The sequence below is a fragment of the Clytia hemisphaerica genome, unplaced genomic scaffold, assembly GCF_902728285.1.
Source record: "Clytia hemisphaerica strain Z4C2 unplaced genomic scaffold, Clytia hemisphaerica genome assembly, whole genome shotgun sequence".
NCBI lineage: Eukaryota > Metazoa > Cnidaria > Hydrozoa > Leptothecata > Clytiidae > Clytia > Clytia hemisphaerica.
The window spans coordinates 288,707-313,174 of NW_027104039.1; the positions used below are offsets into that span (position 1 = coordinate 288,707).

The 24,468-nt window shown below is 35.7% G+C and overlaps 1 protein-coding gene and 1 long non-coding RNA gene across 3 annotated transcripts; both read left to right on the forward strand.

Moving 5' to 3' along the window:
* Window positions 1-1,031: 1,031 nt before the first annotated feature.
* LOC136811772 (uncharacterized) lies at window positions 1,032-5,065 on the forward strand. The gene is made up of 2 exons (XR_010847270.1): window positions 1,032-1,279; window positions 3,945-5,065. It is a non-coding gene; the product is annotated as an uncharacterized lncRNA (long non-coding RNA).
* A 2,087-nt stretch (window positions 5,066-7,152) lies between these two features.
* LOC136811773 (protein FAM117B-like) lies at window positions 7,153-22,796 on the forward strand. Of its 2 annotated transcripts, none has more exons than XM_067068400.1 (6): window positions 7,153-7,475; window positions 20,252-20,412; window positions 21,049-21,141; window positions 21,411-21,662; window positions 21,995-22,413; window positions 22,671-22,796. In XM_067068400.1, exons 1-6 carry the CDS (start codon window positions 7,244-7,246, stop codon window positions 22,789-22,791), a joined length of 1,278 nt encoding a protein of 425 aa, XP_066924501.1. In that variant the 5' UTR covers window positions 7,153-7,243; the 3' UTR covers window positions 22,792-22,796. The 2 variants fall into 2 exon arrangements, with proteins under 2 accessions (XP_066924501.1, XP_066924502.1); XM_067068401.1 differs by having other exon boundaries at window positions 20,252-20,376.
* Window positions 22,797-24,468: the final 1,672 nt, after the last annotated feature.

Genomic DNA, 24,468 nt, shown 5'->3' on the forward strand with positions numbered 1-24,468 from the left:
ATGGGTTACGGGGATGCTCCGCTGGTCAGGGTACCTTTTTTAACCTCCATGAGTCCCAGGTAGGGTCGCAAAAACACCAAAACAGAAAAATCAGTCCCTCGTAGGGTGCCTTTTTTTTGGAAAATTTGGGAAAAAAGTAGAAAATTTGAGAAAATTTTGGAATTTCAGTCCCATTCAGGGTCACTTTTTTCGCAAATTTCGAGTCCCACGTAGGGTCCATTTTTCGAACCTCAGCGGAGCACCCCCGTCGGTCGACAAGGGTAGTACCCGGGGGTAGCTTGTATACTGTTTATGACGTCTAAGCAAGTTGGAACTGTGTAGTGAAAAAAAATTCTTCTCAAAGCTAGACTAGACCATTAAGATGATTGAATAATTTTCAATGAATGAACTTTAATTGAACCATTTCAAATCATAATTTTCACAGATCACAAGTGGATGACAATTTCCTGGTGGACTCGTTTTAGTATAGCTACAGCAAATTTGATAAACTTCTCACACCAAAGCTTCAAAATCTCCCTTACCATCTTTAAGACAAGGTGTTTCCGAGCTACACTTCATAGAGATGTCTAGATAGATAAAGGTGCGGGTTTTTTTCTTCATTTATGGGAGGCTACAGTTATAAATCGGAATTAAATTATGAAAATTTTGATACGGATAAGCTCATATATAACCAAGGAATTGATAACAACATACACCACACATTTTTTGGAATTATAAATATGAAAACTGATTGTAAATACATTTTTTTTATTGGAGCTAATTTATTAGCTTAGGTTAATTATCGAACCTGCTTCTCCCGCACACAGATTCCCTTGCTTAGCATCCCGCTTTAACAGGTCAATATTTCCCGCCGATACTTTCCCGCCATGTTTCTTCTCAATGATCGGCTGACGGCAATTATCTCTGATACTACGGCCAATATAGATCCTATAAAATAGACTCCACTTGCATTCTCCACCTCTGCCAAATAACTCAAAAATAATTTTACACCATATGTCGATATGAAATTGAATAAAAAAAACTTTAAGTCATCTTGCTATGGATCAACAAATACATCTGTTGTGGTTTTAAAAATCGAAAAAACTAAATACAGAAAATACTGACAGCAACACAACCTGATCTGCCATTTTCTATTCGACAAAATCATAACAAACCTTCGGCACCGGTATAATTCTTTTATGTTCAATATCAACAAGACGATCAAAATGGCTGCTCTTAAAACTCGCAAAGTTAGAATTATCTCAAGTTCCAGCCAATGTTATCAACTGCATCAAACGTGGTGAGTTTGTAAACTTGGATCCTTTACCTCCTCAAAATGTTAGGTGAGCTACCAACACCTACAGTTGCCCATTTTATTTTATGGGGATAGTATTTTCGGGGTCAGCAATAACCTGACCAAAGGCAAGCTGCACAATTTTTACAGGTTAGCCCTATCATGTTGGCAATATACATTTTCTCAGCAGACTGGTATATACTATGATAAAGCCCTTCTCAGTCCCTTGCTTGCCTACACAACTTGCTACAAGTTACATTGGGTTCAACCGAGTGTTATATTTCAATCTGTAAGGAACTTAACTTTGAATGTTGTGTGGCACCAGAACAACATACTTTGCACACCCCCTTTTGTATCACGACGGAGGATACCAATTTTGAGAGGGCCTTTGTAGAAGGGGGACACCCAGATTTAGCTGGGAAACTAGGGGGTCAATTAACAAGGTGTCTTTGATCAACTTAATCATATACAAATATGTTCAGTCGGTTTTTAAGTATAAATACGTATATACAACCCAAACACGTGTATCATGTTAAACACTAGTTATATTGTCAAGTATATTGCAATATTGTGAGATCGTTGGCTTGCGACTAATCATTTGTACTTTCATCACTTAAGTAGTGCCTAGAGTGAGTTACCTTAAAACAGATTTTCTAAAATTCATTGCAAAGGGAGGTAGGTATATAGGGAAATAAAGTAAATACAGGCAGTTTAAGCTTGCAGCAACCACTTCTCTCCCTCCTGTCAAGGGCAAGAGTCCAGCTCCTAGAACAAATAAGGCACATGTCTCAAAATGGGATACATATCCAAAAGGGGATCCCAAATTTTGAGGGGTCTTTGTAGGGGTTACAAAGATTTTCTTACAAACTGGAGGGGATGGGAATATATAGGGGTTCAATAAGAAAGGGGGGTCGACAATTTTGGTTAGGGTCAACTTGATAATATATACAGCCTCTTGTAAGTGAAATATGAACCCTCGATTCTGCTCGAATACATAGTAAAGAATAAAAATGCAAGTTATATTTTTATATTGTGAAATTATTGGCTTGTAGTTGTATACATTTTGCTATTAGTGCATAGAGCTAGTTCCCTTCTAAACAGACTACTTACAAACAAATGTTTTGTCTTTCCAATACTGTTTAATTTTCTTTGTCGCCAATTTTACTTCTGTAGCTAAGCTCCTCCATCATGGTGTCATAGCTCTCATCTTATTTCTCAAGAAGTTCTAGAATATCTTACCATGGGGCTTACCTTCCTCTGCTCTTATAATGGGGAATCCCTTAAGCTGAGCCCTATTGTGTCCTCACTTTCCTAGCTTTGTCTACTGACATGCCTTTTTGGGATTTGGTTCCTTTTTTCAGGGACAAGAACCTATCAGTTACTCCCCTTCAAGTTTTCATCCTGTTCCTCAGCCAATTGCAAGCTATCCTTCAAGTCTATCAAGTTTATATTTTCTAGAGTTTCTAACAAACATGCAGGGTCAGTTTTCTCACTTATTGGGTTCAATATCTTCAACTCTTTTCAAGCCAACAATTTTAAGATAACTCTTCTTCTTGACGGCCCAGGTCCCATACCACAATTCAACACCTTACATTATTCTGGATTTTCACCTGCCCACAAGGCAATGTTTCAATCTGCCTCTAGTACCATTCTTCGGATCACATGTTTTTTTTTTTTTTTTTTTTTTTTCTGAAACCACGTTCAAGTTATATGGAATCTCAGTTTTTGGTACCTAAATAATGGCTCTATTGTTTAAGAACAATAGTATGTTAAGCATAAGCATGTGAAAGGTAGACAAAATATTTAGAAAGGGAGGGAAATTATGTACTTTAGTATCAAGTACACATGCCTGTTCCCTGGCAGCTTTATCCAACCTCTCACCTTCAGTTATTAAATGTTTCGTTCGTTTTATCTATGGTGTATGCCATGTTGCTGTTTTGGATTTGGGGTGGCTTTGGGGGTGTTGGCTTACCTTCGGTAACCTTAGGGCCTCCTTACATTCCTAGTGTCATTGTCCTGGCTGCTCAGCCCATACAGTGCACAGGATATCATGGCTCACTTGTTTGATTAGAATTAAGGTACACAGCACATCCCCAATGTTACCCCAAAGCAATCCATTGATTTTAATGTTATTTCATTCAATAAATTTCGACTTCATTCAATTATCTTGTCTCCATTTATTTTCACTCAGATCCATTCTAGGCAAAACAGGATCTTCATTTCGAACAATAGACTAAGTAAATTTTTAATCCAGCCTCATCATTCGATCCACATTAGGTAATACAGGATCATCATTTTGGAATACTACTCATGATACTTTTACTGTGTTTATTTCGAACCGTTTTATCAATCGTTGCCCACAGGTCAGATAATTAATTGGAGCTAATTTATTAGCTTAGGTTAATTATCGAACCTGCTTCTCCCGCACACAGATTCCCTTGCTTAGCATCCCGCTTTAACGGGTCAATATTTCCCGCCGATACTTTCCCGCCATGTTTCTTCTCAATGATCGGCTGACGGCAATTATCTCTGATACTACGGCCAATATAGATCCTATAAAATAGACTCCACTTGCATTCTCCACCTCTGCCAAATAACTCAAAAATAATTTTACCGCCCACCCACCCAACGCGTTCTTTCTTGGTTTGCTCCTTTTTCTTTTCTCTTTCAGGTGTACACGACGGGTCGATGTCATCAACCAATCGCCACCCAGCATCTCGGTCCTAGAGTTTTTCCTGATGGCAGGTTTTTTAGCCCAAGGACCGACCATTTGGGATGTGCTGTGCAAATTTTAGCCGGTGGTTTCATTCCTGAATCTACCCTTTTTAACAATCCTAATTATGTGGTCTCTTACACTGCTTGGCCACGGTCCACAGTGCTCACATATACAATTTTTACACTGCTTGGCCTCGGTCCACAGTACTTACAGATACTATTTACACTGCTTGGCCTCGGTCCGCAGTGTAAGATGCTATTTACACTGCTTGGCCTCGGTCCACAGTACTTAAGATGCTATTTACACTGCTTGGCCTCGGTCCACAGTACTTAAGATGCTATTTACACTGCTTGGCCTCGGTCCACAGTACTTATAGATGCTATTTACACTGCTTGGCCTCGGTCCACAGTACTTACAGATACTATTTACACTGCTTGGCCTCGGTCCACAGTACTTAAGATGCTATTTACACTGCTTGGCCTCGGTCCACAGTACTTAAGATGCTATTTACACTGCTTGGCCTCGGTCCACAGTACTTAAGATGCTTTTTACACTGCTTGGCCTCGGTCCACAGTACTTAAGATGCTTTTTACACTGCTTGGCCTCGGTCCACAGTACTTAAGATGCTATTTACACTGCTTGGCCTCGGTCCACAGTACTTAAGATGCTATTACACTGCTTGGCCTCGGTCCACAGTACTTAAGATGCTATTTACACTGCTTGGCCTCGGTCCACAGTACTTAAGATGCTATTTACATGCTTGGCCTCGGTCCACAGTACTTAAGATGCTATTTACACTGCTTGGCCTCGGTCCACAGTACTTAAGATGCTATGTACACTGATTGGCCACGGTCCACAGTGATATCTTTAAGGGGTGTTGGCTTACCTTCGGTAACCTTAGGGCCTCCTTACATTCCTAGTGTCATTGTCCTGGCTGCTCAGCCCATACAGTGCACAGGATATCATGGCTCACTTGTTTGATTAGAATTAAGGTACACAGCACATCCCCAATGTTACCCCAAAGCAATCCATTGATTTTAATGTTATTTCATTAAATAAATTTCGACTTCATTCAATTATCTTGTCTCCATTTATTTTCACTCAGATCCATTCTAGGCAAAACAGGATCTTCATTTCGAACAATAGACTAAGTAAATTTTTAATCCAGCCTCATCATTCGATCCACATTAGGTAATACAGGATCATCATTTTGGAATACTACTCATGATACTTTTACTGTGTTTATTTCGAACCGTTTTATCAATCGTTGCCCACAGGTCAGATAATTAATTACCCAATGCTTTCAACATTTTCTAAACTGAATTATATTGTGCTCAATATTTCCTATCATAATTTGAACTTGAACATAGATATGGTGAAAATACGGTGCTGCTAAGGATCACGCCTAAGTCAAGAAAAACGAAACTAAAATCTATCGCTAGATTTCGAAAAATGTAGTCCTCCATAACAAAAGGAATCGCTAGATACAATCCGTCGTCATGATTACGGCGCGTTCTATGCGCGTTTAGGATGGGAAACAAGTGGCTTCAATTTCTCTTACCTGAGAAGGGTTAAAGTTTTTCCCCTAGTCCTTTGGGCTTGAAACTCAATGAGGTAGGGTCAATTATCATTGCGGCTTTTTGATCCTGTCTGCGATATATCGTTAAAATGTCTGTCAAAGTACAGGAATGTGTAATTAAATACATACAGATAAAAGAGGAAAGAGTCGATTAAAGAAATCACGCTACTTCTCTTAATCTTTTGTCATGTCTTTAAAGCTTTTGTCATGACAAATGTAATATTATAACCCCCAACGGGAAATTGTGTTGTTAGATTAAGGCATGTCTATGAATGCTTAATTCAAGAAATTGTAAAACGAGTAACTTGGGTAGTATCTTATTTAAACGAAACAAAGGGTGACAAAATAATTAAATACAAATTATTTTCCTGCTTTAGGTTGAATTTACGTGTTCTTATAAAGGAATTCTTAAAAACTTGCGTGAGCTTTCGGGTCATGGTAGGGATTCCCATTATTAATCGTGTTATGATTTATTAAGATTAGAAAAATTTCAGATCACATCAATGGATTTTGTCGTATTTGTCGTTTATTGAGAATGCAAACAAATCTCTTTAATTTTTTAAAGCGACAAATTATACTTTTGAAAGTGAAAAATGAAAATAAAAGAAAAACATATCTTAGGATTGCATTTAACTTCCTATATTCCTGAAAAAGTTTCTTTAAAATCCTTTAAAACAGCCTGGGAACTAATGGTCAAATTAATATTTGAATATTTTAAAATCATGCTCAAAATGTTGCTTTTTTTTAAGAATAAAATATACGTGTTCAAAAACAATTTTTTACAAATTTATTTTTGCTTTGAGAGTTGGTAATTAACAACAGGAGAGGAAAGTAGGCGTTTGATTTGTATTTCGTAAATAAGCTGTAAAGGGCCGTCCGGGAAAGGGTAAATATTAGACCAATTGATGTAGTTGTTGTTTTTCATCTTCTATCGTCAAAGGTTTTTGTTCTGAGTGAAGATTTATTCGAAAAATTAGTCTTTTTGTTATATTTTGATAATTCCCTTGGGGCGTTTTATCTTCTGTATGTATGTTTTCGCGATTGCACCATTGAGAATTCACATTAAGAAATCTTCATTGTCTTAATCAAAATTATTGAACCAAGATAGCCTAAGTTTGAACTTTTTTCCAAGGCAAAATTAGAATTTTAGACAATTAGAAAACAACCCTGCGACAACCTTCTCGTCTGAAACTCGCAGTCTGTATTTAAAGTCTGTATCAAAAATCGTCGAGTATATTTATGGAAAATTTCCAATCTTCTATCTAATACCCTCAAAGACAAAAAATAGGTTTTCGATTTTACTACCTTGTACTACAGGGACTGTCGAAACCTTTGTTCTACAAAATATTCTTTTCGAAAAGGGGATTCCTAGAAATCATGAATGAAATTTTACATGATCGCTAACCAATGGTGATTGACTTTTGGTAAGTTAAAACCAATCGCCGGCGTCTATTTAAATCACGTGACCAAAAACTCGATTTCTTTAATGGGTATCACCTCAGCTGTGTAACGAGTGTGAGGTCTCCGTTCCAGAAGAGGGTCAGGATAGGGAGAAGGTCAGATTCTTTTTTCCAAAGCATGAAGCACATTTTCACTCAACCTTATTCGTTTTATTTTAAGGGATATTTAGAATAAAAGATAAGTCAAGACTGTTTGTGTATATCCAAGAGCTGTAATGGCTGCTCAAAGACCAAAGAAAAACAATTCACCAATAAATGTGAAACATCAGCCATTGAAAGCCACAGTACCTCTCTCGTCACTTGTCAGGAATACAAGCCCAACTAGGAGAAGGACAAGTCCATCTTCACCAGGATTACCTGTTGATAAACGAAATAAATACAGAAGAAGCCCTGACGTGAATACAAATGGCGAATCTCGAAATTTATTCTCACCTCTTGGCTCGAAAGGTATAATATCCCTTTTTTCAAGGTATATTTTATTTTGTGGTTCCAAACAAACTAGAATGGCTTTTCCATTATTTCACTTAAAGAAAAGGGTTTAGCCTTAACTTTTACTTAGAATAGGTCACAGTATATTTCCTTCTTCTAGGTATAGTTCTTTATAAAAAAGATCCACCATTTTGGATTTTCAGTTTTCCTGCAATGTGTCAATTTTTACCTTACTACAAATACTAAGATGACTCTTTTGAAATCAGTTTTCTTTGAAACTCATAACATAACTATGGATATGTCATTGTGCCTGCCAAAAATCCCTGACATGACAAATCTTTTTGATGGGGGGGGGGGGGGGTAGGAGTGGCCCTCAAGCCAAGTTTCCAGGTTTCACCCACAACCCACAGGGTAAGGCCCGGACATTCACGTTGAGTTTAGACCAAAATAACAAAACATTCTTTTAACCAGAAAATTGATCCTCAGACCACAAAATTTTGGACTTTAGCCTCCTAAAATCCTGCTTGAAGTTTCAGGTAATATCCAGGACTTTCTCAAGTTCAAAATTGCCAATTGTAGACCCTGCTGACACACTGGACTGTCTGGTGTTTTTGTCTGGTGCCAAAAAGTATTACCTTAAGTGGATAAATTTTTGCATTGATTAATTTTTGCGGTTTTCGCAAATTTTGGCCTTTTTCGCAAAATTTAGTCCACGCGAAAATGTTGAAGGCCTTTGATTCACAAAAATTAGTCCACGCGAAATTATTTGGAATTTTACAATCGCGAAAATAAAAGTTCGCGAAATCAAAGAAGATAGATGGATAGATAGACAGGCTAGCTCTAAAGCTCTAAAACAGCATTTAATAACATGAAAACCAGAATATGATTCTTCAATGGGAATCAAAACTATAAAGTGCACTTACAAACATCAATATGTCAGATCTAGCAAAATTAATAACGACACTGTCATCATTGACAATAAAACAAACGATTTTCTGTCAAAAGCCTTGTAAACATTCCAACAACTTTCATCGAAATGATCTATCACAGCTACGTCTACCATTTTTAACGCGGTCCGAGGATTGAGCAGAGAACGCTTGCAGAACGCCCGTGAACTCCCGTGGGGTGAAAAACTTCAATCTGTCAATCATTTTCTCAAGCGAAGAGTACGCAAAGCGTATCAGTGGATAGTATTCAATTATCATTATCCCTTTATTTTCATTCCTAGAACTTTTGTAAAAAAAAGGAAAAATAGAAAAGTTTTAGTGCAGCTATTCACATACTGAATTTGAAAGATCTTCTATGTTGCGTTTTTTTGCAAACTTCAAAAAACCAATTCTTGTTCCGCTTTTGCAGGACTTTGGCGTACGTGCTTGTGTGCAGCATAGGGTACAAAGTCCAAATATGTGTTTCCCGTAATTTTTGTATGAAGAGTTAGGTCTATACTGATAGATAGATATGCCCTCCGATGCATCGGAATGGGTCCTATCATCCATGATAGAGTAGGAATCACAGCGCAATCAGACATTGCAACCCTGCAGATGCGAGCTGCCAAGTATACCAAGATCTCAAACTACACGAGAGTATGGATGTCCTCGCAGGTGTAGAACCTCCTAAGTGTCTCAGCACACCACAATGTCTGGAATATCTACCCATACTCTTGTATCAGAGTTATGGTAGGGGTTGAAAAGACCCGGGCGAAGGAGCATTCACTTGCCTAGTATGTACTCTCCTTCAGCTTTTGAACACCTTTCTCATGTGACCCTGCCAATTGTCCCCTATTAGTGTACTATTTTTAACACACTTTTTATTACTGTACTATTTTTAAATTTTTTAAATTTTTATGAATTTTAATCTAATAAATCTAATTTAAAATTGTATAAATTACCTATTTATTCTAATTTTTTATATCTTTATCTTAGCTATCTTTACCTTTTCATTTTTGTTTTTTTATGTAGAATTAGCGAGATTAGGCATTTTTTTGTCTTATGCAAATATAAAACTAGAACTAGAACTATTAGTGTACTATTTTTAAATTTTTTAAATTTTTATGAATTTTAATCTAATAAATCTAATTTAAAATTGTATAAATTACCTATTTATTCTGATTTTTTATATCTTTATCTTAGCTATCTTTACCTTTTCATTTTTGTTTTTTACGTAGAATTAGCGAGATTAGGCATTTTTTTGTCTTATGCAAATATAAAACTAGAACTAGAACTAGAATTGTATTGTAGTGCCACGGTGGGTATCAAACTCGAGCCTCCTGGACAGAAGTCAACAAGCACAATAACCACTATACCACTACGCGAAATCAAAGAAAGAAATAAAATTATTATATTACGAGTTCAACTCTTCATTTCAATTATAAACTCTAGTAACCTCCTAAAAGTACTTTATTTGAAGTTTTTTGAAAGCTTTTGAGTGACTTTGTCTGCCTTTGTTCGATTAAAAAACACACATCTCTTTTCTAGTTACAATTTTATAGTACAGGCATCGAAATAAGGGATAGAAAGTGCATCGCAATTTTTTGATAAGCATGATTTTGCATCCTAAAATGGATCAATTTTCAATTTTTAGCTTGTAAGTAATCCAAAAACGCATCGCGAATTGCGAAATGCGATACGCTAATTCGATCCCTGTAGTATTGAAATTAAATAAAAAAAGGCCATTTTCGCGAAATTTAATCCACGCGAAATCTTTTAAATTCTTGTCTCGCGAATATTAGTACACGCGAAAATTTATCCACTTAAAGCAGGGGGGTCGGTAGTAAAATCTCAGACATTATGAGTAGAAAAAGGATTTTTACGAATTTTTACATACCACCACCCAGACTCTTGGAGGAGGTATTTTACTACCCTGGTAGTAAAAGTTTTTGGGACAATTTGTCATAAAGACCACCTATTTTTTGGTTGCTTTTCGGACTGATTTCACAAAAAAAGCTAAAAAATGATTATCTCTGTGACACATTTTTCACTTTGTGCAAAAATTAATGTTTTGCCCTTAGAATTAAAGTCTTTTTTATATTGTTTGCAGCAAACAACTTTCCAACAGAAAATTTTTTCAAGTTATAAAAATTTTCAGATTTTTTCAGAAAAGTCATCTAAAAAATTAAAAGAATTACAAAAATAGCTAAAATTTGCTAATTTTACCAGTTTTAACTACCCAGGTAGTAAAAATTTTTCAACATTTAACACATAGATACCACCCATTTTAGTATTTAACTACCCTGGGTAGTAAAAATATTTTTCGATTTTTCATCACACCACCACCGTAGTAAACGTCATTATGTCTGAGATTTTACTACCGACGCCCCTGCTTAAAGGGATCCTCCGGTCATTTTTCAAGTTTGGCTTTGAATTTTCGTTTTATGAATATGAGAAGGAAAATCTATTTCATAAAACGTAAAAATCTCTTATAGAGCCATAAATGAAATTTTAAAACAGTCGAAGCTTCATAAAAAGATTATCTCTTCGACCTTCCCTTCCAAACAGCTGAATCGAAATGGTGCGTATGTGACGTCACTTGTTACCCTCTCTTCTTTTATAATTTGTTTAACAGAAGAGAAAGCTTCAGATTTTTCAAGTTTTTTCTCTTTTTTGTCTAGTGATAAGTTATATTTCTTTCAATTCTTTTCTCCCTTCTGTGAACGGTTAAAACTTTTCCCTGTCAAAATATTATCCTAGGAAAATGGAAGGTAGGAAAATAATGGATTTGCAGTTCCAGTCAACGCGAAGCGGGGAGAAAACGACTACCACTAGTACATCATTGACTACACCAGAAAATAGAACAAATCAACAAGATCAGTCAGAAATAATTGGGAGATCTGAAAGAAATGATTGGTGTAAATGTGATAGATGTAGTGTTATGACGGCCTATGGTTTCTTGGAGGAGGATGAATTTGCTGCCACAAGATAATTAAGAAAGCCGATTCATATTAAGCTATGGAGAGAAATAAATGCGCAACTCAACATTCTGATTACACTAAATTTATTCTTGATAAATCTTATCCGTACATGGGTTTGGTTATCTTACATGATTTATTCAATGATGACAAAGCTACTACCAGAAATTATTGATATGTCGCGTATAAATATTTCACTTGGTATAGCAAAGGAAAAAAGAATGTCCGTAGAAGATTACCAACTTGTGTGCTAAGAACTGTAAGGGAGAGATTTCCCGCTCCTGATGGTGTATACGAGGCAGGGGTAGCTACCACAGATAGCCTTATGTCATCATTGAGATTAGTCGAAGAGGAAGAAGAACTCGACGAATAAAAAAGCTGAATAATATTAGACAAATATTCATGAAATAAAAAAAAAATGAAATCTATTGATTATCTTTCACTGCCATTCTGGAAAACTTTGTAGAGCGTTCGATAGTTTGTTCTCTAGCAGGCCTTTCAGCAGGTGTAACGTAAAGCCGCTTTCTCTTTGTCATTAACTTCCTATTTCCATCTACGACTGTGTGGTAGCATCGAACAGCAATGTCTCGAAGGAAGTCGTATGATTTCTCCTTCTTGACCTGCTTTGCCACAAACCGGTGGGAGTATTTGTGATAGGCAGTCTTGAATCGCCCTACCAACTTTCCCTGATTGAGCGTTTGTTCCCTAATGATATTAAGGTTGTGGTCTAAGGCAGCAAGCATCATACCACATTCCATTTTATCCTGCTCGTAAAAAATAGATTTGGGCAGGTACCTTATCTTCAGTGCATGGAGAACCTCCAAGTGTCGTATAGACGTTTAAATTGAGCCTGCGAAGACCTTTTTGGAATTCCGCGTTAAAGATAATCTTCTTCAAGGCTTCGTGTGGTTTGGATCCTGCCTTTAGCCAATCATACTGATGTGATTTGTCATGGGGTGGTTAACTTGTGTAGTGGTTTCCTGGAAATTCGTATCTGTCAACAATGTGAACAACCACGCTGTTAAACCGCTCTGTCAGCTCTTCTTCGTTTTCGTTGCAATTTCGTACCGCCCAATAAAAATGATTTTCTATCATTGGAGCCCAATCTGCCAGCTTTCCCAGCAATCTGCTATCATTCTCTAACTATATTCAAAGGCAAAATATATTGCAACCGTTCTCGTATTTCCCGTGATTTTTATCGCAAAAAACACTCATGAAAATGAAATGATGAAGTTATATGAAAGTTTCACAAGCAATGTTTTTCATTTTTTAAAGGGAGAAAAAAAAAGAACATCAAATAAAAATGAAAACGTTATTGATAATCTCAGTCCAATTTACTGGAATTCACTGTAAAATAAGCTTTTCAACTTCTTATGTGACAACAATCTACGTCACAGCCCATTACTTTCGGCATCCGGTTAAAAATTACGTTTTAAAACAAGATGGCGACTATTGATATTTCTTTCTCTATTTGTTAAACAAAAAGTGCTCATAATCTCCTTATGTGGAGCTTTTGAGGGAAAAGAGAAACGTTTTCGTAGATGTTTTTATGTTAGCAGTGATATGAGAGAAACTTTAAAAAAGGCCGGAGGGTCCCTTTAAGGTATTAAATTACACTGGACAAAACTGTCAGTCATTTGATGGTTATGCAAGTTTCCCTCCACTGATGCAAGTTACCTGAATTCACGGTAATCGAACGACCACTTTTCAATTTACAATCGAATTTCGATTATCAAAATTTCAAAAAAATTGTGAGTATTCGATCTCTTTCTTAACAATCCTTCGAAGACTCAATAACCGTTTGAGTACTTTGATTGTTATTGATTACTATGATAACCAACTACTATCATATATCTTTAAGAAAAACCAAAAACATTGAGCTAAAACCAAAGCACAAAAAGAAGCGCCAGCCATAAGATTGACCCATTATTTCCTAGACTAGAAAACCAGTGGTCACTAATCACCTTAGATTATCATAGATCATTATCGATTACTTCGATCACAATCAAACGTTCGATTGGTACAGTCTGGCATACTGTAACTTTGTGTAATGTCCATGATTTTTCAATAATCTTCTTGACAACAGGATTGCGTGAATTTTAATTTGATGGCAGATTGGCAGCAACTCATGCTCAAGCTCTAAAGGAGTTGGCTGATTTCCCATCAAAGAGGAATGATAGTCGGCCCTTGATGTGCCGCATCCCTTTGATGCTTGGAAAGTACTTAATGGGCAGTCGTCTAAGATTAAACTCCTATATCAGGATTAGAAACTAGGCTAGTCTTACCTGTTATCTTTCCCTTTACTACAATATAATGCTGACAAGTTGACGCAACACATCGACAAGTAATCCCTGTGAGAGAAGTTTATCGAAATCTGCAACAAAAACGAAAGTGGTCTCTTCTACTGATTTAGTTCCCCTGGCGCTCCTTCGCAGCTGTTTATTAAATTTCCACCAATGAGATTGCCGCATTTCAGATGGCCCTTCTTTTTAGCACCAATGGCCTCTCAGTGCTTTGCACGACGGGCGGCTGTAAAATCTCACCCTTCATATATTTGTTTCAATCTGTGATCCTAAAAAGGCTTGGGTTTTTTCTCATCTTCAATTTACTGAAGAAAGCGGGAATTAGATGCAAGAGTTCCATTGCCAACAAAATGCCGTAGAAAATCATTGAATAAAAGAAGAACTTTAAATCTTAAATATTTTCATTTTGAAGAAGTGGTGCAAAAAAGTGAAACATGGAAAAGTTTCATTTTTTATTGGTTCAATCGAAAGAAGGGATTTGGAGAACTCTCTGTGCTAGGTTTTTTGCACAAACCCCTGTAACTATGGGAAAGCACACTGTTGCTAAGATATTGGCTCAAAATCGAAAGTGAAACCACTGAAAGTGAAAGTGAAATCAGCCCACACTCCAAATCCCGTAATCTTGATATAGGAGTTTTTAAGCATAGACTGATGGGGTATTGGCTGGGAACTCCTGGTGTCATCAAGTGATGTTTTTATTTTCCCCTGTTAGGAATCTTGGAATCAGATATATTGCGAGTTGTATATAGATGATTTATCTACCAAACTCGAGATATTGAGCTTCAGAAAGTGCAAAAAATGGACAAAATAGCTGTTTCTGGCTGAGAAACACTATTTTTAAGGGTCAATATTTTTAGTTAGGTACTGAAATGACCTGTACCTGCAAAAAAAGGTGCTGTGGTATAGTGGTCATTGACCTTGGTTGCTACACAGGCGACTGAGGTTCAATTCCCACTCGCAGCGGTTCAATTGACAAGTGAATGGACCTTCGCCCGGATCACCAAAGTGTCCAAAAAGCAATTATTATTTTGATTCCCCTACCCCTTAGCTTTCCAAAAATGTATAACAAATGCTTTGACTAAAAAAGTCACACAACCTCAAAAACTCAAACAAATTTCCCCCTACTAATATGCCGGCAATCACCTTTTTTTCGTAAATTTGTAATAATTTTTCATTTGACTTAGAGCCTGAACAATTCACTGTCGAAGCCAACTGTTAAAACAAGTCCTGACTGGCTGAATTCGCCAATTTTTTCCTGAATTTCTAACCTGATTTTTATCTGATTGGTTCAGGCAGGACACTGCAAGAGCTTCATTTGTGTGAAAACCATGCAGGTAACGCATTTTTTATGGGAAATAAGTGGCTTCCCATCTAGGAGTTTCAAATCTAGGCCATTTAAGGCTTTGAAATCAGTGGTTTGAAAGATAAGTGAATCAGGCTCAAAATATGCTTATTAAATTTGCTTAGATTGAAATCTTTGACTAAGTTTTCAAGTTTAAAATTTTCAAGCTATGTTAAGAAAGAAATTTCGTCAAGTTTTTTTTTGTCAGATTTTGTCAAAATAAATTGTAAAGGAAATTGGCTTGATTTCAGAATCCATAGGTAATCAATTAAGACAATCCTAAAATCTTGAGTATAGATTGATCGTAGATTTTTTTTCATTGGCTGTCGATTGTGATCAATCGAGCATCTTTAAAGTCAATCGATGGAAAATCGATCAATCTATAGCCAATTGAGTTTCCCTTAAGATATTGATTTATCTATTATCAAAATCAATTGATATCCAATCTATCGATTACCAAGCGGTAACTCTGATCACGATATCACGCAAATCAGCAAAAAAATGGACAATCACGTATCCCTTTGAAAAATTCCAAATCACATAGCACGGCTCAAAAATTTTTCAAATCACAATCACGTTTTGACCTCTAATCACGCTAACACGAAGAAAAAGTTTCTAAATCACGTAAATAATCACGCTGCAAAAAAGTCCCTATGACATCATCACAAAAACTGCTTCGAGGCCTCATTACCTATTTATCGATTGGTCATGGATTGGAAAAAAGTTATTGATTGTATCGAATAGGAGAGTCTGGCATGTTGGATTGGGGCTTCGTGGTATTGTTGGTATAGTGGTCATTGACCTTGGTTGCTACACAGGCAACTGAGGTTTTGATTCTCACTTGCAGGGGTCTTTGTACTGGTCAACCCAAATAAATGAGAGGGAAAGAACAACAATAACCGAGGCTACCCTCGCATCCAATGGAAAGTGAAGTAAATGAGATTTGTGCTGGAGTTTTTAATTATCCAACTTGATCTTGCGTCTAGCAAAAGATCTATTGAATTCAATCAATCAACATTTTGACACTAAAGTATAATTGAACATTGAAAATTTTGAATCTCTGTACCGTAAATCCTCGAATAAGCGCCCTGGTGCTTATTTAATTTTTCAGGCTCTAAGGGGGGCGCTTATTCGAGCGGCGCGCTTATTTTTTTATTTCAGAAATTCGTATATCAACAAATTCGGAATCTGCTTAAACTTAACTGTTTCAAAGGGTTGATTTTTCAAAAAAGGAAGAATAAAAGAAAAATTGGAAAAATCCAATTGACAATGTCTATCATTTTATTCTTAATCGCTTTCTTTCTTTTTAAGACACAAGTATCTACTCAATATCATATTCAATCAACAACAATATTCGAATAAGCGCCCCTCCCTGGAGGGGGGCGCTTATTCAAAGGGGGCGCTTATAATATTATTTTAACTAAAAGGGGGGCACTTATTTGAGTGGGGCGCTTATTCGAGCGGGCACTTATTCGAGGATTTACAGTACAGAATTTACCTACCTCTCTACCAGGTATAAATCTTTTAATATTTTTGTAAATAGTAAAAGATATTTATTTATGTAACTTGGCCACACTATCTATTAATGGTGAGGGTGTGTGGTAACTTGGGCATAACTAGGTGTCAGGTGTGTGCTGATGCTAAAATTTTGTTTTTGACCTTCCCAAGTCTCTGAATCATTTAAGGTACGAAAAACTTGAAAATTCGAAAATGAAAATGTGCTCTTTTTTTGCCTTGTCTCTCTAAGGGTAGCTTTATTCTCTATTATGGCCATTTTTCTCAGGTCCGACCTGATATTCTCCAACCCTAGTACTCCCCAGTCGTTTAAGGACTCTGATCATAGTCAAAAAATTGATTTTAGTATTTGAACATAAAAGTTATGTTTTAGGTTTTTTAACACTTTTAACAAAGACTTGCCTTTATAAATTGCTTTCAAATCAAATCCCTTAAGAGTAATTAAGAATTTAATTGCGAAAATGAAAATTATGCATTACCTTCTTTTATAAAAAGTGCTAAGTTTTAATGGGTAATAAATTAATACATCAAAAGTTATAGATGTTTTTCTATGAAAAATTGGGATGAAAAATTGGTCAAAAAGCACTATTTTCAAGATTTTGAGACAAGTAAGCTTTTAGAAAAATTTTCCAAAAATCTATTTAGCGCGAAAAATTTTCCAAATTGTTTTTTCTTCGTCGAAAATAAGCTCTTCAAAGTTGCAATACTCTTCTTCGCAAAAGTCTGAATTTTCTTCTTCATCAAATTTTTCCATTGCACTTCTTAAATTTTCAGACTCAAGGATAATTGGATTAACAAAAAATGTATAACATGCCATAGTTTTGTTGGTTACATCAGGCAGAAAACTATATTTTATACGTGGCAAATATTAAGAATTCACTATGCTCAGAGCCCTTAATAATGATTATTGGACCTACCCCGGTGGGTGGAGGTCCTATAAATTAACCCATGTTTTTTAGTTAGTTAGTTACCAGCTTTTCTCGAGATTGGCTCATTAGTTTTTTCTGATTTTTGGCACAAAGGTGCATGACCATAAACCCTCAAATGTGACGGAGCGCGATTTTCGAAAAAAAAAATTGGGGGGCAAATTTGGGCCAAAAAACGGCTTAAAAACGGGTTTTTTGGACTTTGTGAAAAATTGGATCATTAATTTTTTCTGATTTTTAGCATGAAAGTAGGGTACAATCATGGTTAAAAGATGGCTCAAGCAGATTTTTGCAAAAAATTTTTTTTGGCTCAAAAATCACATTTTTATCTATAAGAACCACTTTTAATAAGAATACATCAATGTTCTTAGCCATGTTATTATTTTATTATTATTTTTTCTAAACAATGAAAATGTTACCTTAGAGCGCGATGGTTTGAGTTTTCTGTAAACACTTATTATTTTTTTGGCTGAAAAACGAATCTTTATCTATAAGAATCACTAATTATAGGCATAGATCAATGTTCTTAGCCAAATTATTATTTTATTATTATTTTTTCTAAACAAAGAAAATGTCACCTTAGAGCGCGATGGTTTGAGTTTTCTGTAAACACTTATTATTTTTTTGGCTGAAAACGAATCTTTATCTATAAGAATCACTATTTATGAGCATAGATCAATGTTCTTAGCCAAATTATTATTTTATTATTATTTTTTCTAAACAATGAAAATGTCACCTTAGAGCGCGATGGTTTGAGTTTTCTGTAAAGACTTATTATTCTTTTGGCTGAAAAATGAATCTTTATCTATAAGAATCACTATTTATGAGCATAGATCAATGTTATTAGCCAAATTATTTTTTTATTATTATTTTTTCTAACAGAAGAAAATGTCACGGTAGAGCGCGACGGTTTGAGTTTTCTGGAAACCTTATTTATTAAGCTGTGCATTTTTCTGATAGTGGTTTTTATAAAGAAAAGCGCTTAATAGCTTTTTTATTTCTTTTTCAAAAATCTTTTTCAATAGTGTTGATAGTTTCTCTCAATAGATATGCTCTCATTTTCTTTATTTTTTTGTATTTTGACCAGTTATGTCTTACGTGTTTCATTATTTCAATGTTCACTGATTAGTTTGATAAGCCAGGTAGGTCCATAAAAGTATCGCTTGTTTCATCTATGAATAATCGAGCACTATGCGAAATTTTCGACTCTGAGTCGTCTTGTTTCTTTTGATTTAAAAAAATTGGCTTGAAAATGATATTTGACTTGACCTAACTTGACAGGAATTTTTCCTGAGATATTTTAAAGGGTGGTATGGTACAGAGTGCTGTGATATATTTTTTAATACAGTGTTGTAAATTTTTTTAGAAAATTTAAAGGAAGTGTACCAGAAAGTACCAGAAACCAAAAAGTAAATTACTAAGAATTAAAGGGTTGTATACCTATTTTGAGGGGGGGGAATCAACTTAGTACAGGGTACTTAACGGTGGTGTGTCATTTCTCAATGGTGATATCAAGATTGTACTGGGTACTAAGGGGTGGTATACCTATTTTAAGGGGTAAATTCAACTTAGTACCAGGGTACAAAGTGGTGGTGGTCTCAGATAAATTTCAAAAAAACAAGAAAGTACAACTTTTCGGCACTGGTCCAGTACCACAACTTGGTCCTTTCACTTTTACTTTATTTTATTTTAATAGACCTTTTAAAAAATTCATGAAAGGACGAAAAGAAAGTGAGGTTTTAGGTTTAGTCACTGGGTACGAGTGCCTATAAGAGGGCCTTCGGCCCTAAATTGTGACTCTCGAGTCCAACCCTGACCCAAACTGGTAGTATCCTAATACCCCCTGAGAAATAATGACAAAGATTGAGAAAAAACGTCAATTAAACAACAATTAAGAACAACATATTTAGCCATCTTAAGCCCCAACCTTATTAGTGCTTGTACTTTATGTCGTTTAACCACTAACAGCGCATTATATGTGCTGAAATTGGAGCATCCACTATATGGTTGCTACCCTCAGAAAATCTTTAATTAAGCTGTTGCAGGATAATTCTGATCAAAGATTTAAAAAAACATGCTTAACAAAAAACTGGTCAAATATTTTGGGAACGCATGAAATTTACTTAAATTTGCAGAAAAAAAATTTTGGTTGGAAGTGGATTTCGTAGATCTTTGGTAAATCTGCCAAATCTGCAGAAGAAAATCTGAAAATTTTCAATTTTGCTGACAATAATTTATTTGGTTTGATTACGTTTAATACGTGTAATTCTACTGTCTGGAAATGTCTGGAAAGTCTGGAAAAAGTCTGAAATATAGCATACCTGTCTGGAAAAAGCCTGGAAATAGAGAAATATTTCTCTTTTATTCGCTTTATCCATCCATTCTTGAAATTTTTAGTGTGAACCCGTGTGAACACCCTCATACTGGGAATAACCTGTACTGTTTTCACTGTTAACTTTATTATCTTTGTTAAAGACAACCTTAGAATTTTGGTTTTTGCACGTTTTTCTACTTGTATATATTTTGTCACTTATAAAAAAGTCTGGAAAATATTGGTGTTTTTTACCTAAAGTCTGGAAAAATTTGGCGATTTTAAAAAATTGAGGTTTTTGGGCAAAAGTCTGGAATTTTGAAAGTTGTCTACCCATGGCAACCCTGACTGTAGAATCACTGTGAGAAGTGTGTCTGATTATAAGAAGAGACCAATTTCCCCGTCCTTCTCCCCTTAACTTTTCAGAATACCATCCCTTTTGTTGGTCTCTGTTAGTAGGGAAATAATTTCTGATTAATATTTCTTTTTGTAGTTAATCTCTTCAAGCCAGTTGCAAGTAAAGGGAAAAATATTCGACGCACAAACTCATTGGAAACACTATCAAGCTCGTACATCAATGGACAATGGCCTCGTGAAAGTGGTTCAGCACAACAACAGGTCAGCATTGGTTCTGGGATTTGCAGATCAACACAGGTTGGTAATTCATAATGAGCCCCATCTTTCTTTCATTATGATGCCAAGGGAAAATGACATAGCGTCAGCCCCCCTGCTGGTTGGGGGGGTTACACCCTAAATTTTTCCCAAAAAAGGAGGGGGCTTGAAGTACACCACTTTTTTGGGGGGACCTATGTACTTGGGGGAAGCTAAAATCTCATCACTTAATGTGGGGGCTAAAATAATTCAGCTTAATAGTTGGCTTCAATTACTCAAATTGAAGCTTATGAATCTGAAAAATAATTTTATAGAAAGTGTGCAAAATATTTTATCTTAAACTTGAACTGAACGCAATTTACATTGGGAAACCCTTTTTTACTGGATCAATTTTTTGAAAGTGTCTAGGGTCAAAAATCCTGGGGGCTAACAAAAAATTCGTAAATCTTTGGGTGGACTTAAAACTCATGGGGGACCTAATTTTTGCCTGGGACCTAAACCCAGGCTGACGCTATGAATGAATGCCATTTCACTTTTGTATGTTAAACTTTGAGTATTGATAGTATCATCTTTAAGAAGATGAAATAAAACACCCTGGTACTGCCTGGTAAAATTTTATTTCCAAACATGAAATCCGAAAAACTGAAATAAAGAAATGTTATCCGCCTCTTTCTCCAGACACAATGGGACTCTGACTCAGAAGAAAACCCTTTGCCACCTACCACTTATGAACATAGAAAACCACAAACAATAAATGGCAGTTCAAAGGAGGTATGATGATGATGATTGATTCTCAAAGTTCTCTTACCATTTCATTTTTAGAGAGTAACTATTAATTCGGGTGGTTTTTAGATAATCAGGCTTTAAAATCCTTATATAACGATTTTATATATAAGCAAAATCTATGTATTTTGTCTGAATATCTTCCAAATTTTAGAAATTTGAATTACAAGGTCTCTAACTTCATAACCATCACATAGGTTAATAGAAACAAAACAAGAAATTCAGTTTATTCATAGTTCTGAAACAATTTCTTTTAGGTTTTCAAGCAACACCTTCAACGCAGTAAACAACAATCATCAACTCATATACAACATGGTAAACAGTCACCTTTGCAAGGTGACCACTCAACATTTAGTCAATACTATCCTACAGCATATTCTCAATCTAAACCTGTTCCCATACCACAAATTCCATCCAGTCCCAAGAATCCGATGCATACACGCAAGAGTGTGGAAGGCTTGAATATTGAACTTGCTGGTCTGGAATTGGAAGACAAAGTTGCTGATCAGGTGAGTCAAATTCCTGCCTTCTTTATTTATTTATCAAATTCTACTTGTTTATGCTACATTAAGCTGCATTAAGGCTAACTAATTTGGACGAAAACTGATTTTGAAGAGGGGAAAAAATCGTGAAAAGATTAATTTTAAGGAGGCTTAAATTATCTTATTTAGACGAGAACTAAACTAATTTACAGCGTATTATCAATAAAATTTGCTGTTTAGTGTATTTGTATTAGACAGGGGTTGTTAGGGTCAAAATTCAAGTTTGCTGCTTGTGTATCAAAAACTGATTGCTCAGAAAAATAACTTGAAAAAAAAACTAACAACTTTTTTAATTTCAGGTATTTGCGCGTACACCTCCTGACGGCCACAGACCACCTGTCCCAGGTCAATACACACCCAAATCAGATGTCAAAAATGTTGATACTCAGACTGTCAATAGTTGGATGGACGTTCTAGGTAGCTTATCACCAAATAACACAAGAGACAAACGTAGTAGCTCAATTTCTTCAATTTCACCCGGCTTTGCCATTTCGCCGGCACCGACAGACAATAATACCCTCTCACCCAATCATGATTCTTCGAATAACACATCTCCGACCAAACCAGTATCTTCCTTGAACCTTGAACCACAAACAGAAGATGTTTCACATGCTCCAAAATATGCTTCTTCGCCGAAACCCAACAACTCTTTCATGTTCGCACGTGGACCGCCTGATGGAGCTGAAAAAGTTCCTCTCAGTTTGGACGAGATCGAAAGGTTAGTATATTCAACCTTTCTTGAGTTTGTTTAAAGTGTCTAGATATAAGGGACCTTGTGTAATAGTCAAAATGAAATTGAAAATTATCAATTATGGATTCGTGTTATATTCTAGTCCCCCTGATGCCTTGAAGTTTACTTTCCCAGTGGTAAGGGGGCGAAACTATAGGTGTGTATTATCATAACAGTTTTTCATAACTTTGACTAGGATTGAGTAGTGATCACTAATATATTTTTTCAATTTTTCTAATTTTCAGTGACGCCAAGGAGGAGAATCGAAACTCGTGCCCGGACAAATCCAAAATGAACTTTCAGTGTAGTACCAATTCTGCATTTTCTGAAATTTTGATTCAACGATGTGCTAAGAAGGTTTCTTGAGATTTCGTCCAACTTGTATTAGTGTGGATTATGAAACGAGTGGATATTCTTGAAATGCGTAAGTCATTTTTCTAGCGGAAACACCCTAAAAAAGCCGGGATTTGACCTCTCTCTGTTACTAAAAATAGAAACACGGAGGTCAAAAACCGGCTTTTTTGGGTGCTTCTGTTAAAAAAGATGACGTCATCTTGACTTACGCATATCAAGAATTGGTTTGTCATGAGGTCATGACCCATTCCATTCTTCCGACTGCTTCAACTTGTTTGAGAGGTTTCGAAGCGTGCTGGTGTATGCATTTGTCTATAATGCATTTTTATCATTATTTTATTTTTTGGGTTATTATTTTAGTCTGATTTTTTAGTTCCAAGTCCCCTCATATTAAGTTTTAACGAGAGAAAAAGTTTAAAATTCTTTATTAATTTATTATTTTTTAAGTTTAAAAGGAGTAGTGGTAAAAAGCTATCGTGTGTATATATTCTTGTGCATATTTATAACCAACCAACTTATATGATCTATTATAAACTACTGCTTTATACAATTTACTTTTAGTGAGACTTTCGAAATCCGACAGACTACGGTTTACTACTTAGGTGGTAGAACCTAGCACTAGTTTTTCTTAAAACCAATTTTTTCTTTTACGACTCGAAAATTCCGGCTTTTGATACTTTTTTCGTAATTCTTATCCTTCTAGTCTCGAAGTGGTAAGTTTGGGAGAGTTTACACGCTAGTTATATACTTTTTTTAACTCTTCTTGCTTCACAGCTTGTACTGAACACTTTTTGATACTTGAGAAGGAAGCTTATTTGATATGATTTTAGACCTCCTCTCGATGAGTCATTACAAAAACAATAGTTTTTATTTTTTGCACACTTAAAAACTTCTCTTTTCTCTATCTGTTCTTTTGTTCTCTCGAACAGCCAGCTGGCTCTGGTCTGTCACTAGATTACTTCCTCTTTCCGGACGGCTCTTAATTTTTATCTGACGCTCTAACACTCGGTAAAAACCGACCAAATTTATGACTCTTAAACCCTTATAAAAAGGCTTGAAAATGCACAGTCGTCCGTGTGTAATTTGTAGTTTATTTAATTATACTGCTGGTCAGTATTTTATCTAGACCTTATCTTCCCAGTCTTATTTTGTTCTTTAGTTTATTTTTTGCATCTTTTCCTTAACAAATATTTCATCGTCTCCCAAGTTCGTTTAGACACCAAAAAATAAGTCCTTACTTCGATATTACAGCTTTGTACTATATTTTTTGGTGAGATTTTCGTACAACCTAAAGTAGTACACGAGAAGCTTGGCTGAAAAGTGAAAGTCTTAGCGGGATTTCCTATCTGTAAGAAAACGTTTCTAAGAAATTCTCCAGTTTGAGAGGAAAGCTTCTAATGATCAGTTACTTCGGGATGTGCGCAAATTTTCCCATTTTGTACATTTGACTGTCTCTTCTATACTATTATTTACACAAAACAGTCGAGTTCCTATCTTTTTTTCATTTCGAATGTACATAGGTTCAAGTTTTGATGATTGTCTTAAATTATCCCCTTAGATTGATTTCCTTCCCAAATGTTTATTTACATAGAGACGGAAATCGATAGGCATTTAACTTTTCGAGACAAGCTAAAACTTGGGGGAGTCGTGGAGTCTAAATCATATATAGGCTTCCTCCCATTATCTTTA

Coding starts and splice junctions, on each gene's coding strand:
- LOC136811773 (XM_067068400.1), top strand. CDS start 7,244: ATGGCTGCTCAAAGACCAAAGAAAAACAATTCACCAATAAATGTGAAA. Junction 20,413..21,048: donor GGATTTGCAGATCAACACAG/GTTGGTAATTCA, acceptor CTCTTTCTCCAG/ACACAATGGGACTCTGACTC. Junction 21,142..21,410: donor TAAATGGCAGTTCAAAGGAG/GTATGATGATGA, acceptor AATTTCTTTTAG/GTTTTCAAGCAACACCTTCA.